Source organism: Gallus gallus, chromosome 5 (genome assembly GCF_016699485.2).
Source record: "Gallus gallus isolate bGalGal1 chromosome 5, bGalGal1.mat.broiler.GRCg7b, whole genome shotgun sequence".
NCBI classification, from domain to species: Eukaryota; Metazoa; Chordata; class Aves; order Galliformes; family Phasianidae; genus Gallus; species Gallus gallus.
This window is the reverse complement of record NC_052536.1, coordinates 29,786,255-29,802,970: the sequence shown is the minus strand read 5'-3', so window position 1 is coordinate 29,802,970 and position 16,716 is coordinate 29,786,255. Positions and strand designations below refer to the sequence as shown.

Genomic DNA, 16,716 nt, shown 5'->3' with positions numbered 1-16,716 from the left:
ACATTGAGGAACAGGTGCAGCTAGTCTCTTGAAATATTTACAGAAAACAGTAAGGTCATCTTCAGAGATCATTTATTATCATCCATCCTCAGCTGGCTACTGAGAAAGGAACAAGAGAACCCTTAGACTGTCTGGCTTTTATGAATCTGATGAGAGTATATGAGTTTGTTTGAATCATAAATTATTGCAATAAAAAGCATTATTGTATTACAATGCTATTTATTAATGAGGAAAGCAAAATAATTTTGTCATCATGATGTAAAAATTCTATCTCATTTCACTAAGCAAAGAAAGCTTTTGAGGTATTTGGATTTATTTGACCTATCTTCTCATGAAAATACCAGCTGCGAATTATGTTCTATGAACAAAAAAAAGAGAAAAGTTTAAATCTGTGTGATGAGTTCAGATTTAAGTATGCATGTTTTTATTTTTTTAATTTTTTGTAGAAGTGTACCTACACTGCTTTATTGTAATTTTAAGTGATTTAAGAGTAAGAGGTAATAACTGTTGAATAGAAATAATCATTTAATAATTTTGTCCTTTGGTTTTATTAATTTTTTTACTGTATTATTACAAGCCTACTTACTGGAATGCTTACAATGTAATGTAAGGTGAGATTGCAATAAATTGAAATGTTGCTGTATCTGCATTTGTTATTAAAAAAGCTTTGATTGTATCACTTCAAATCTAAGATATCCTAAGAATCCTAATGTCCTAAGAAAGAAGACTTCCATAAAAATAAATGTACTTTATTACACATGATCTATTATCGATAAAGCTATGAAAGATAAAGATTTATATGCAACTTCTATTTGTTTGACAGAATGGGACAATATCACAGGTAAAAGTTAGGCCTAATGTAAGCCTCAGATGAAGATTTGCCAGTATTTGAATGATCTACGTGCTCATTTGAGCAACTTATCCATTGTTCCCCCTACCAATGAGATGAAGTGATGAAATGACTTGTGCTTTCCACTTAGTTTGTCATTAGTCCATTTTTATTCATGGTTAAACATTTTAGGATTTTAAAATAATATATAAATTCACTTATACTGTTTTCTTCTCCTATTCAGTTGAACTGCAGGGAAAAAAAGAGAAATGCCACCTCTTAACACAAATAAGATTCATTATTAATGAATTAATGTTTAATAAGATTTTACAGTGTTTATTTCTTATGACAGATTCTACAATTGGTGCTTTCCAGTGCCATGACTGGTACAAAACTTGTGTAAATTAAATTCTGCATTCAGCTTTCAGTTAGAATTAAACATGGTAGCAGTCATGCAAATGTCTCTTAAAATTGACTACGCTTCTCATGAAGTTGTTGCAGACAATCTCAGTACATTGATGTTTACTATACGTCTCAAATTTCTATAGCCTAATGAGATTATGTCAAATCAGAGTGTGCTATCTTCTATGATGCTGTGCTTTAACTGATTTTTTTTTCCAGCATACTTGAAAAACCTGTGTGGAAGACTTAATTTGATTGGTTTGACTGGCTTTGAAGAATATTATGCATCCTGCTGTATTCTCCCTACTTATCCTCTGTTTTCTTAACATAATATTGAATTGAAATTTTATTGTCTTGAGAATAGAGCATGAAAGGAGAGGGGTTGGACTCGACGATCGATTGGGGGTACCTTCCAACCCCTGCAATTCTGTGATTCTGTGTTCCTGAAAAGTCTTGCTTCATATAATCTGAGATTGAGGATCTAAAAAAAAAAAAAAAAAAAAAAAAAAAAAAAAAAAAAAAAAAATTCATTTCAGTGGAAAACACTATAAATCAGCAAATTAATCTTTTGATCGTATTATTTATTTATTTAAATTTAAATTAGCTTGTATCTTCTGAATAATTAGTGAATAAGATGATAGATGAAGAAGGCTGAGAGAGGCAGACTTGAAAACCTGCAAAGCCTGTTGTCTGTTGTAACTTTCATGTTAAAATTCTTCCCTTGAAATGTTTTTTCTGGTCAGTGAGAAAGAGTCAAAATGTGTTAGATTCTCTTACTAAAGGGATCAGAAAGAAAATCCAGTTTTGCCTACTCTGATTTTGTAATATATTTCAGTATTTGAAAATAACAGTTTGTGCTTTGTTGAAATTATGGATGCAGTTGCTTTGAATCTAATGAATCTAATAAATGCTAAACGTGACAATAAACCTAGAAAATAGTTATCTTTCATAAGTGCTTTAACCATTCGCATTAGTTGCATTTTTTTATTCTTTCAGAAGTCAGTTTGTGTATATATGCATATATATTTATTTTTTATGTTTTTTAATGCCTCTGAGAAGTTTGTAAAAAAGGTAAGTATTATTGTATTTCACTTCAAACATTTTTTTTTTTTTTTTGAAAAGGCTGTGGTTTTATTTAATTATGTTAAAAATTGCATTACAATAGCAAGCTGCAGCTAAGGTCATTTGTTCTCTTGGCATATATTTGGCTGTTGCTGTAGTTAATTCATTTATGATTTTTGCACAGCATACACATTTGATAATTTACTTGAACATTTATGTTTTTTTACTTAAATTAAAATTGCTCTTCACATTGTCACATAAGTCTGATTGTAGTCTATGCAGTGCATTGGTGGTCTAACCTTCTCTGCCATGTTCTGCAGGCAGCTCAAGGGGGTCACAGAACTCTGCTCTATGGCCACGCTATACTACTTCGACATTCGTTCAGTGAAATGGTAAGAAAAAACGCACTTGCAAAGAAATTGGTTAAATGAAACTCATAAATATATATATTTAAAATCAAAATAACTGTAAAAAATTATGAATAATCATTTTTTATAAGTCTTCCATACTGGATTTAAAAAAATAAATTGAATACCTTGTGATGTCTCAATGTGGTGGGTGTGGTCTTCATTTTAAATTTAGATTGTTTGAATTCGTTTCAGTCAGATAGTTAGCACTGAATTTAACCATGAATTCTGTCCTTCAGGAATCCATTACAGGGATCATTCCATTAGCAAGCTGCTGCTAATACAAGTGAATTTGTTGTGATATGTGTTGAGTTTTCTGTCATAATTCACAAATTAGTTGTTACCAGGGGCTGTGCCCACAAATATGCTAGCTTGTCTAAATTTTATTTTACTGTGTTGTATGACTGGAAAATTTTAATTGCTCTTGATCTCTGACTTATTAGTGGCTGTGCAACTGTAATTAATAGAGGCTGAAGAAATGAGAGATGAAGAAAGCATCCTCCCTCCTTTTTGCTGTACTAGAACACTGTATATTAGTTTACTGTTTTACTCTTTAATTTCTGTAACTGCTTTTTATGAACAATACAAATTGTAATTGCCTTGATTTACCAGAATTTGAAAGTATTATTACTGTCTTTGGTATACGTGATTTGCTGTCATGCAGGAAATGTATTACAGCGAGACAATACTATGTTTGCCTATTCCTGTCATGAACCTTGTGAAGCTTTGGAAAGAATTTATATTGTGGAAGATAAATGTGTGCTGAATTTAAAAGTATTTTGATGATTTAAGGAAACTGGGGAAAGTAAAATAAAACAACACGGGCCTGATAGTAATGTAGGGTAATGTGAATGTATTATTAATTCTGCATGTGTGATAATAGATGCTGTTGATTTTGATTTTCAGTAACTTTACTATTTTTCAGTATTTAACATGTTTAACGTCATCAAGATCCCAGACAGATAAACTTGCATTTGATGTGGGACTACGAGAAAACGCAGCAGGTATGACAGGTTATTTTTGAAGAAAAAAATTCACATTTCTCTGCTTTTAGAAGATGCATCGTGATTAATGTTCCTGAAAGCTTGTGATTGTCTTGTGCATCTGTTCACTAGAAATACAGTGATTGAAAGTATATGATGAATGTCAATATTGATGGCTTTCAGTAAATGAACTGATTTTTGCATAAGAGCGGAGAGCATCTTTGTAATTAAACAAATTTGCCACAGCTACAATAAAATTAGCTTTAATGACTGAAGTAAAAATTTCTGTTGAATGAAAATAGATTTGAGGCATTTATTTTCTACTTGTATAGTTGGACCCAGCAGTGGAATTACTGTATGAGTAATGCATCAGTTCATTCATAATATACATTCTAATCACACAACAAAAGAAGCTGGCAGCTTATAATACAGAAAACAGAAAAAATGCAATGAGAGCATTGCTAAAACAGTTTCAGGAAAATCAAATCATAAAATGGATCAAAATACTATCTCAGAGTGGAAAAGATGCAACAAACAAGAAATGATAAGAAAGTTTTAAAATTTAATCAGTTGCTTTCAAGGAGTACTGTCAGACTGCTGCTGATAGAAATATTATGGAAACAATTGAGATTTCATGACAATATACATAAATAATAAGATGCCTCATTGTCTAGGGGATAGGTTAAATGAACTGAAAAGCAATTAATTTGCAAGGTATCACAAACAGGCTTAGCTTCTGTAGTGTTGAGTTACTAAGTGATGAGTCCTCCACCAGAAATAATTAAATGACCCTGTAGTACACGCTGAAAGGTGCACACTGTGAGGGAGAAATCAAAGTACCCATATATATTCCTCATTAATGTGAAACTTCAAATGAAGATATGCCAGTTTCATCCATATCAACCCGTGCTTTCTGTTCATTCTTTTCATTATTTTGAAAATAAATTAAAATCAAAATTAATTAGATTAATTAGATCACTTAGATTTCACACAGGGTGGTGACACACTGGAATAGGTTGCCCAAGGAGGTTGTGGATGTCCTGTCCCTAGAGGCATTCAAAGTCAGGCTGGATGTGGCTCTGGGCTGTCTGGTCTAGTGGTTGGCAACCTTGCACATAGCAGGGGGTTTGAAACTAGATGATCATTGTGGTCCTTTTCAACCCAGGCTATTCTATGATTCTATGATTAATTGATGATGGAGAGGCAGTGTCACGTAGAAGTTTAAAATATTTGAGAGCCATGATCTTTGAAACATCCTTCCCAAGTGACATTGTCTACATAGGTCACTTCAAAAGTAATGCTTCCCATGGAAACTTCAGTGAACAGAAAGAGCTTAAAGTGACACTGTTAGAGCAAATTCGCAGCTACAAAGCATTGTTTTTCAACATAATAACCACTATTAGCTGTTTATTCTCACAGCAATGAACAGGAGACTGTGTGATGCTGCACTCGTAAAAATCTGTATGGCCATCCGGAACACGGCTTGTCTTTTGCACTGCTATCCCCACTGCTAAAAAGCACCACCCACTATCTCCGTGATGGGTGCTCACATCCTATAGTTGGTCTCTATAAATGTTCATCAAGTGTCAATGAATGTCAGTGGGCATCATATTTTCTGCATGGGAAAATAAAATTTTACACCTTCGCTTCATATGCACTTCTGTCAGACGCTGTTCTGTCAGACTGCCCCTCTGCTACCATCTGTCACACAGCAACAAAATGTCATGGAATATTGGTGGAAGGGTTCAGCTTCTACTGCCCTATCACAAACCTCTGCCTCTAAATTTGTGGGCTAAAATAATAAAATAAGAAGCATTACTTTCAGAGCAGCCCAAGTCTGTGTTATCTACATGAACTGAGTTTGAATGAGTGAGGTTTGTCTTTCAGGAGTAGATATGAAGAAGATGGTTTCAGACTTGTGTGTTTGATTGCTGCCTTAGACATAGACCATTTTCTTTAAGCATGTTGGTAAGAGGAATGTATACATTCTCTCACTCAGATAGTAGTATCTATTTCTATATCATATATATTATATTTCTATTGTTTTTTTTTTTTCCAAAATTATTGTGCATGTATCTGCTTGTGTATTTGAAATTTTTAATATGTGGCTGTAGTTGGTAGATATCTGTATTGGTATTTATTTTACTATACATATACCGAGATCCTTGCATGTGTATGTAATACATAAAAAGTAGTATGTAAAAGGAGTGATTAGCTGTTTTTCTGCACTGACAGTTTTTGACAACTACAGCATGCTTGTACAGCTCATTAACATCAAAATATTACTTCTTACCCTTCTTTTGACCCATGAAAATGTTCTTTTGAATCAATTTCATCTGTAGACAGCATTTTGATCTGGTGAATATTGAGTCAAAAGCCACTGGATACTTCAAAGGATTCACTTTGTGGGATTTAGTACTTAACACTTCTAGGGATGTAACTTTTCTTTATTATCTTCTTTATAATCATTTTTGTAGCTTTCATACTTTAAGAATGTTTTATGTGAAGTTTGAAAGTTGATTAAACAGGTTTTTGCACTTTGCCTTATGCTACCAGCAATATTGTGAAATTATGGAGTATTTCTTTCAATTCTACAGTGTAATTGTAGCTTAGAGTGGAAGTGATGCAAAATATTGTGAATACAGGTATGAACATTAAGGAAAAGAAGATGTGAAATGTGATCATGAAGACCAAGGTAGCTCGCAGCAATTTTCTGGTGCTGAAGGAAAAATAGTTCTGAGCATTGTTTTGTAAATGATAAGTGGCTTTAACAAAATATGCAACAGGAAATAACACCTTCAGTGATGGCAAAGATTGGCTGCCAAGAAAAATTTTTGAGTAAATTGAAAAATTTGAGTGGATAGAAAAAAAGCAATGAGTTGACTTTGTATGATGAATGTCTTATAAGACATATTTCTTCATCAGATTGCTTCAGTGTTGTCCAAAAATACCCTTAAATTTTGTGGGAGTCATCTGTTTTGCATATCACTGATAAGTATCTCTGTCATTTAGGTGAGGCATGCTGGTGGACAATACACCCTGCTTCTAAACAAAGATCAGAAGGAGAAAAAGTTCGAATAGGTGATGATCTTATCCTGGTCAGTGTGTCCTCTGAAAGATACCTGGTAGGTTTGTTTATCAAGCAAGTGAACCGGATGGTGGAAAAATATGATCTACTGGGAAAGTGTTGGGATTCTTACAGATAACTTTTTTTCTGATCTACAAAATTATGTCTGGTTCTAATGGTTTGTTTGTTTTTTTTCTGCATGAATAATTTTCTTTACACTAGATCAAGATTATTTTCATGCCTTTAGCCTTCAGTATTCTCTGTCTTGGGAAGTTTTTATTTCTCTTAACTGTGGATATTTCTAAGCTGCAGCTGTAGAGTGCTGGTTAGAGTTTAGAAAAGATCATTTTAAAACCCTGTTCCTACTAATTTTTAAAGAGTGTATGTATGTCTACTTTGTTTTGTATTTTTAATTTGTTGAGAAAGAATATCTTAAAATATCTTTAAGCACAATTTTCACCGTTTCCTGTTGTTATCTTCTTGTTTCAGCATCTCTCCATGTCAAATGGAAGCATCCAGGTGGACGCCTCCTTCATGCAGACACTTTGGAATGTACATCCTACATGCTCAGGAAGCAATATTACAGAAGGTTTGTTGTTTTATTTATTTAGAAATTAATGCAGTTTGAATGGCTTTGTGTCATATTTCGTGAAGAGTGAATGAACACAAACACCTCAGAACATCAAACTAAAGAGGTTATTACAGAAAATGAGCGTGGGATAGAAGAGTAATGCAAGGGAAAACAGGGAAATACAGATACTTCAGCTGAGTTAACTGCTGAAAAGCCAAATGAGTAATCGAACTCTGGATTTACAAAACGTAAACAGTTTCATGGGAAATGAAGACCAAGTGAGCAACAGATGAGTTTATGATCTTCAGTTTAACTTTTGGGAGTAAGGGCTGATGAGTAAGAAAAGTCAGTAAACATAGATTTTGTTGAGGAATTTCAATAACCCTGTGCCATGTGAGAACAGAAGAGAAATGAGGTACATGCGAAATGGAAAACAGGTTTCTTGTAGTTCCTATTTCAACATCCTCAAAATTATATGCACAGCATAAAACATAGGAAGATCAGTGCTTCTTTATATTCCTTCTAGCTTGTAAGAAAAGTTATGAAGCATACAAAGTACAAAAGAGGATACTGAAGTAACATGACAAAGTAAGGAAGTCTCATAACAGAATCTTTGTGATTTGTGTCAAATAATTTTGATAGAACATAAGTATAAGGATAGTGTATTTTCTTCTCATTCTTTCTTTATTTTGACCTTTGCAATAATTGGCAGCAGGATATTGCCCATTATCACTTTTGTAATTTACAAACTCATATTGGATCAATAACATTAATATGGGTTTAATTCTACTCTCCCTAATTTATACATTTGTTCTTTTAACAAATTTGGCTCCTACATAAAGCATTCAATTTTCAAAACAGTAATTAAGCATTTTTTTTCATTTCCTTTTCTGTCCCAGAATCTTAATTTGATTTTTAAATGTTAAGAGGTTGCTTTCCTGTTATCTTTATTTTCAGAAGAAATATTTTCTTTTTTTTTTTAACTGTAAAAGATACAAAGAAATAATATACTTTTTCACACAGGTATTATTAAAATTAATAGTGGTTTTTTATTTTTATTTTGAGGATGACATTTTGAGATAGCCAATATTTAAACTAATCAGTGAATGTGATTTTTCTGCAGGATATCTTCTTGGTGGGCATGTAGTACGCTTTTTCCATGGTCATGATGAGTGTTTGACAATTCCTTCTACAGATCAGAATGATTCACAGCAGAAGTGAGTGGTGGTGCATTTTTATACGTTTTCTCTCAAAAAATAAGTATAGATCATTAATTGTCAGTTAAATTTAAGATTAGATAAGTTATATACGTTCAACTGTCTCAATAGTAATTTTTAATTAGACAGAGGCATTGTTATAATTTGGGAGACCTACTTAGTAGAAAATCAATCATAAGTTCTTGTATTTTTGAAATTCAAGTAGTTAGTTTCCACCAAGATTTTAACCTAAAAAAAAAGTCTATAAGCCCAGTCCCTACAGCATATTTTATATATGCTATATATTGTACCATTTGCAAGTTCTTTCTCTCTCAAATTGCATGAATACATTGATAATTAAATTGTATTACCTAGCCTAAATCTCTTTTCTTTTGAACTTAAATCTCTATCTATAATAACTTGCCTGGGACATTTGTATTCTCTACAGTGTTCTCAATGAGTAAAAATGTTTTTTTCTGTTCATCTTCATCCATTGAGCTAGGTGAGAGTCCTAGATGGTTTATAGAACTCAATCTTCTGAAAACTAAGTAGCACAAACAAAGGCAAGAGGATGATCTTCTGAATCTTTCCATAGGAAAGTACTTTATGAAACTGGAGGGGCAGGCGTTCGAGCGAGGTCTTTGTGGAGAGTAGAACCCCTTCGAATAAGGTACAGTTTTTTTTGTGTGTTTTTGTTTGTTTGTTTGTTTTTGGATTTGTTAGTAACTTCTGTTATGCTAACACTGATTTCACAGAATCACAGAATGGCTGAGGTTGGCAAAGACCACTGAACATCATCTGGCCCAACACCCTGCTCAAGCTGTTATACCCAGAGCTGGGTGCCAAGGCCCATGTCCAGGTGGCTTTTGGAGGTCACCAAAAAGGAGACTCCACAGCCTCTGGGCAACCTGTGTCTGTGCCCCATCACATGCATAGTACAGAAGGGCTTTCTGAGTGTTCAGAGGAGCCCTCCTGCATTTCAGTTTGTGCCCATTGTCTCTTGTCTTGGCACTGGGCACCTCTATGAAGACATGGCTCCATCTTCATTGAATCCTCCCTTCAAGTGTTTAGAGACATTAATAAGATGCTCACCGAGCCTTCTCTTTTCCAGGGCTGAACTGACCCCAAAATAGGATTGGGCATTCTTAAAATATTCTTTAAAGCAGAACATCGTTAATTTATTTGTCCTGCTATACAATAAATGTTAGCCTGCATATACTTGAAATAAAAAGTAATTTATCAGTGATACGGTGTCAATATTGCAAGACTTTTTCATCTGTATTCCATGTCAAAAATAACGTTGCCTATGAGGTACTTCTGCTTGAGACATTGCTGCATAGTTTTCACTTGTAATTTTAGAGGCATGTGTGGAAATCAACACAGTAATAACTCTCATGGATGCCTTTTGTAGATACAATCTCTGTGGTTAGTTATCTCTTGTTGCAAATGAAATGAAATTTCTGTGTACCATAAGGGTACTACTTAATTGTCTTTCAACTCTGGTGGCCTGAAATGACTGCTTTACGCTTGGTGTATTTGTGATTACAAATGAAATATGCTTGTAATTAATAGAGTTATTCTACATCTTAAAGAAAATTATACTTCTTTGGAACGTTGAGCCCCTCGCTTAATTCGGTTATGCAGTCAACTGTATAATAGTAGTTAATGTGCACGTTAACATTTTTCAGAAAACATGTAGTGATTTTTAAAGACAATGTGTGTGATATCCTAATAAAACAGAGAGAGGGTAGAGAAGCAAGAAAATTACAGTGATTACTTCTGTCCAATGTTCCATTACAAACATATTAACAGTTTTGCATCTGATGTTTACTTCATAAATTATTCCTCGATGTCTCATACGTTTAGTTGGAGTGGAAGTAATATCAGATGGGGACAGCCTTTCCGTCTTCGACATATAACAACAGGAATGTACTTGGCTTTGAATGATGATGAAGGTCTTGTAATGTTGGACAGAGAAAAGTCAGACACAACATCTTCTGCTTTTTGTTTCAGAGCATCAAAGGTAAATGACTTTAATGGAAGTTTGTCCTCAATATGAAGCACTCAAGTGAAGTTTTGAGTTGGTTCAATAACTTTCTAATTTATTTTTAATGTATAAATTGTAGTTGTTGGGGTTGCTGCATTTACATCCAAAGGTAAATATCCTGAATCAAGAGTAACAAAGATTTCTGAAGAGAAATGAGTCTGATAAATAAATTCCAGAGTAAACTAAGCTATTGACAAGTTTTAAAAAACAAACAAAAAATCAAACAGGATTGAAAGGTAATACAGTACAAGATACAGTTAATTTACCATAAATGTTTTAAAATCATTTCAGTTGGGCAGCAACTCATTAGATTGTCATTCGTTTCAGTTATGTTATAGCTGAAATAAATTCAGTTCAGTTTGGAAAAATTCTGCTCTTGTTATTCTTTATGCTGTGTGCTGATAGGTGGATTGCAAGCAAAAAGTTACTGTTGATTTCTAAACTGTATGTTGTACAATTTAGTCAGCTGCTTATTGCATGTTACTAGCTTTTTCATCGTTTCCAGCTGAGAAAAACAGTACTAATGAGAGGGGATGAAGACTGAATCTGAAAGTAGGCAAAGTTAATACCTTTCCAGAAAGTGAAAAGTTTTTACACCAAAGGTGATAAATTTTTACATGCTTTAGTGACAATACCAACAGTTGCTGTAGCTTCTATATTAGATGTCTTTGATTGGATATAAGAAGTTAAATGTTCTGTGTCGTTTTGAATGCTGTATGGTCACTGAGGAGTACTGAAAGAGAATCTCTAATGTTAGATGGGTATGAGATAAAATCTATCATTCAAGGCTTTGGCAGACACTAGACTTCTGTTAATATAATGAAGAAAATACTCCTCCGTAGCATTTTTAAAATGACCATGTCTATTTCATTAGCATGACTGCATGCAGTATGCCTACAATTCTTATTTTAACCAATGAGAATAATTGAAAAAGTAGCAGAAACTGCAACTTGGATTGCAGAGGCTCACCAAATAATACTTGAGTTCTTTCTGCAACATAAAGGCTATCAGTTCAGATTGTATGTATGACGTTGTCCAGGGCCATTTATTACAGCTGTAATTTTTTCCAATTTTTTTTGCAAATCAGAGCGCCTTGTTAATGGTGAGTGTGCCAGGAATGCCACCGTTACTGGTTTAATGTTGTGTTCAAATTGTCATAATGTACTCATTGCATAATTGCACACTGGCTTAATGTAACTTCGCTTATGTTCGAGGCAAGAATAAAAAGTAGTTGTTTACTGTCAGGCAACTGAGTCCTGCAGTTGCCACTGGATAGAGACTTCAGTGTTTCCAAAGATAAGGGGAACAAACAGTGGTAACAGGATGGTTAAAACTTCTTGAAGATGTGGTTTCGGATGTGAATAAGCCCCAGAGATTAATCTGGCCTGTGAGAAGAAACAAACTCATAGGGCTAACCTAAAGAATATGTGCTGATTGCTTAAAAGAGTAAAAGGAGAAAGAACTTAGAATGAATGGCCGTACAACATGCACACAAGTGTGACTGTCTTTTAATTTCTGCACATAAACCTTTGTAAAATTTTGTAACAATTTTATCATGTTAATTCTCTCAACTGAGAAATATTTTCACTTGGCTGTACCTTAAATTAAAGGAAATTTCAAGATTACTAATTCCTTTCTATCCAACTGTGTACAGATCCTTAAACACAGCATACTGGAATACCTCGCTGTTTATAGCACTCTTGCCCTTTCAAAGCCTAGGGTAATTCAGACTGGAACGGACCTTGGGAATTATTTAGTCTAGTTTTCAAGTGGGATCAACACTGAATTCAGATGAGAGTGCTCAGAACACAGATTGCTGTGAAGTATCCAAAAGGAAATAACACATTTCTCCATTGAGATATTCTTTCTTTCTGAAAGCTGACAAAAGAGAGTCCGTGGAGGAAAAAAAGATTCTCTTTGCCAGTAGGCAGAATTTTGTGGAGTATGCTAAATACCCAAGGCTTCCCAGGAGTTTCTTTGAAAAGTTATCCTTGATTTTCAAATCCTTTTATAGCATTCAAGAACAGTAAATTTACTTTCACTGTTTTGTTTCCTTTTGCCAAGTTGTACTGGAAGTCAAAACAGATATTTTTAATTATAAATTTAAATCAGAGTTTTCCTTAATACATTCTAAAACAAAGAGGAGTAGAACAGAGCATTTAAATGTTAAAGATATAGTAAAGAGACATTAATAGAACGTTCTAGTTTATGGTGCTGATTTGAATGAAAACAAAATACATGAATATGTCTGTTTGCTGCGAATAAATGCCAACTAAGTTGAAAAAAAAAAACAAAATGATGTCTTTTGTTGATTTAAAATGGGGTTCACTTACTCAAAACTTTTAAAATGTCAATCTTCATATTTTAAGCCAAGAGTTCTGTAATGCCTTGTGACCGCAGACAGCAGTTTCCCTACAGCAGATGGAATCCTGTTTTGAAATGGGGTGTTCTCATTCCAGCATAGTACTTGGCTCACTGTACTCTGTTGAGCAGAACCTTGATTATGCTTGCATTTGAGCATAAATAAAATGAAGAGCAATATACGCTTTTAAAATGTTTTTTCTTTAAAAGCTATCAAAGTCCAGAATTAATATTTGAAATTTCATATTTTATTTTGATGACCACATATACAACTAACAATGAAGAAATTATTTGTGTAGTCTGAGTAGGTAACATTCTAACACATTCAGAATTCACAGATGACTCATGCAGAAGGATTTGATATCATTTTAATATTACTGCCAACATGTAGCTATCTTAGGGGCTCAAGATGGCATTAGGGTGTCGTAATAGTTTAGTGGTAATCATAAGTTTTTTGAATAAGATGATAGGCCTTATAGACACCATAGTTGCTAAATGTTTGAATATTCATTTGTTGGTTCATATTTTATTATCCAAGTAAGCACCACTACTTCTACTTATTTTGTTTGAGTAGAAAGTAGGAAGTAAAACTAAAATTACCTGTTTATTTTTTTTTCCTTTGTTGGCTGCTAGGGTATAGAAATGTATGCAGCAAGGCATGAATTATAGTAAACGCACTAGCAAGATAAGTGTGCTTATCTTAGAGTCCTCTGCTATTATATTTGTTGACTTTGCATCTTTTTGTTTAAAGAATGTTCAGCAGATGGCAGTTCTTTTAGTGCAGTAACAATGTGCAGTGCTAAAAGATACCATTTGAATTTGCATACGTATTAAGTGTTGAGCAGTCAGGTTGTCTAAGCAGTTTTTAGGGTAGGCAGACAGGCCTTTTAAGTATCAAGGACATTTTTCTACGAGAAAGCTGTTGAAAAATCATTGTGAAGATAATTATTTCTTTGTCTCATTCAGTCTGCTATTCATTACCTTCCTTCTCTTACACAGGAATTCTCCCATTTTCAAAATCTTGCCCTCCTAGTGTATTAAACAACTTGTGAAAGTTGCTTATCTTTGTCAGCTTTGCCCCCCAAGTTCATTTATTCCATTTTTTCCTTTTTTATTATTGTTGTTCTTTTTCCTTTGACAACTTGCAGACCATGATGTGATTTGTTTTGGTTTTTTTTTTTTTTTTTCAGCTTGATTCATTTGTGGCCTCAGGGAGTTAAATGAAAATAGGCTGTAAAGAGAGGGTTTTGGAGGAGAAAAAGATTAGATGTTTTGCTGCAACGATACAAATATCTTATAGATCATATTTCTTACTACTTTTCTTTTTTTTCATCTTCCTCTAGCAACAATCTTTTTATAACTTGGACTTCTGATAGCTGTTAGAAAATACACCCTCTCTTTGCATACTACTATCAAATGACTTGGCTAAAATCCTAGAGAAACTGTACAGAGAGCGAAGAGCAAAACTTCACAAAGGAATTTATGCTCTATTCTTTAAAGTGAAAACAGCCTTTAAGGCCCCAAGAACATTCTGAAATGTGATATTTTTTTATTTATTAGTGCTTAGTGTAATCAAAAGGAACCAGTATCATTTTAGTTTTAACAAACAGTATCTTAATTCATATTGCTTGTTTGTTGACACAGTTATAATACTTGATACAAATGCTTTAATCATCAGGGTGTTATGTAGACCTAAATAATTAATTTCTGACGGTTAATGAATTTGTGCTATTTCCTTGTATTCTTCATTATTTAATGGCCCCACTGCAAATATATATTGAAATGGTTCATCTTTATGTGGTGATGCAATCCACATAAACATGGTGTGACATGATTTCCATGTAGTCTTTGCATTGTAATGGTATCCCTCAGGAATATGTTGTAATTTCATTATACTGCATCTTGATGGTATTATGTGGTTTCAATTAAAATTATTGTTGAAAGATGACAGCTAGATTCCATTTAAATGAAAATGGATTAGCACAGTTACAGTAGATCATCTATTACTCCACAGATGTTGAACATTCACTAAACAGTAATGAAAACCTGTTACATGTGTCATTTATCGATGTCTAACCTTTTTTCTTTTCTTGGAAAGAAATTAGCAACAATTTACACCTCAGTCTATCACAGGATTTGGAATTATAGGAAAGAAATAACCTAATACTCATTTTCTGTTTAACAACAAATGTACACACACATCCGAAATTTGCCGTTACAGAATTTGCTACATGTTTCTGTCCTTATTCCCAAATTTAATTTTGAAATGAAAACTGTGCTATTGTAAAATAAATAAATAAATAGAAATTTGCTTGCTTTTATAATCTTGGGCTAAAAAATTTTATTGGGTGTTCCAACCAAGTGTTGAAGTGGCTTTAAAAGAGATTTGAATGAATCAACTCCTCTTACAAAGAGAATGAATGTTAAAATAAAACAAATGTAAAAAAAAAATAAAGAGATGCAAAAGTATAGTATGTTTAAAATCCAAGTCTTACTGATTGGCTAAAGTATTTTTTCTTTGCTGCTTGTTTGATTATGGAGACATCACTGCAAGTGTATTTTTTGTCTGCATATACTAGTTATAAGCAAAAACTTAGCTAGCATAAATTTACTTTGATTAAATTTTAAAATATGTTTCTGCTTATTTTTTTCTAATTATTTAAGCTGAAATTTGAAAAATTAATAGTGTTCTTCAGACTCTACTAAATTAAGTTTTTAACAAAATCGGTAATCACTGATTAGCTTAGATTAAATGTTTAGATTAGTTAATAATTTCATTTTTTAATACATATTTACTTGGTAATGGATTTTACTTGACGTTTCTTGCTCCAGAAGGTATGGTGTTACTTCAGGTTTGAAATGATTTTTAAACAATTAGAATCTGAGTACTTTTGTACAGACAATTAGAAATTTTGTGAAATAAACTTTTAGCTGCATCCTAACAGCATAGATATCATAAAAATTATTGTTCACTTTTGAAGTGTTGTTCACAGTAGAATTCAGTGGTTTGTTCTGCCTCAGTACAGAGATTAAATGCCAACTTTTATTTTATATTCATAGGAACTAAAAGAAAAGCAGGATTCTACTCTTAAACGTGACATTGATGGAATGGGAGTCCCAGAAATAAAATACGGTGATTCAGTCTGTTTTATTCAACATGTAGCCAGTGCCTTATGGTTGACTTATAAAGCACCAGATGCTAAATCAGCACGCTTAGGTCTCCTGAAAAGAAAGGTAATGGTTCAGGCTTTTCCTTATTTGTTTTTTAATTATTTGTTGAGTTAATGTTAGTTGTGTAACAATGTCTTTTTTTTTTTTTAACATCCTGACAATGCGGATGTTGTGGGATTAATTTTTTTTTTGTGCTGTTTTATTGTAAACAGTGAATGCTTTCACTCTAATAATGGTGTCAGTGAAGAATATTAAAATAACTACATGACCAAAGATAAATTTGCAAGAAATATGCTTAAATATTTTTCTTACCAGAAGAAATACTGAATTTCGGCTAAGTTACTATTTGGTTGTTCAAATCCCTTTTTTGAAAATCTGCCTTTAGCTGTTTAAGGATGTAAAGATGAGAGTCATATTACATATAATGATGTTTAGAACTACTTCTGTGTACGTTGTGAAATGGAAGTGAAATTTGTTATTTCAAAAATGGCCATAGAAATTGCACACATTTCTTAAGGGATATGAATGAACCATATTCTGTCAAATTTTAAAATGTAATTGTGATGATGTAACAAAGACCTTGAATTGCAGATGTCTTCTGGGAAAGTGACGAAAAAATG

General features: G+C 33.1%; 1 protein-coding gene across 6 annotated transcripts in view; it reads left to right on the top strand.

Moving 5' to 3' along the window:
• The window catches only part of RYR3 (ryanodine receptor 3), a 184,748-nt gene that overhangs the window by 39,333 nt on the left and 128,699 nt on the right, over positions 1 to 16,716 (top strand). For all 6 annotated transcript variants that reach the window (XM_015287302.4, NM_206874.3, XM_015287303.4 and 3 more), the window contains exons 4-11: positions 2,614 to 2,685; positions 3,626 to 3,704; positions 6,696 to 6,808; positions 7,240 to 7,339; positions 8,445 to 8,538; positions 9,113 to 9,187; positions 10,384 to 10,540; positions 15,986 to 16,159. In XM_015287302.4, the coding sequence (XP_015142788.2) occupies positions 2,614 to 2,685; positions 3,626 to 3,704; positions 6,696 to 6,808; positions 7,240 to 7,339; positions 8,445 to 8,538; positions 9,113 to 9,187; positions 10,384 to 10,540; positions 15,986 to 16,159 (864 nt within the window). The remainder of the gene's footprint in view (positions 1 to 2,613; positions 2,686 to 3,625; positions 3,705 to 6,695; positions 6,809 to 7,239; positions 7,340 to 8,444; positions 8,539 to 9,112; positions 9,188 to 10,383; positions 10,541 to 15,985; positions 16,160 to 16,716) is intronic.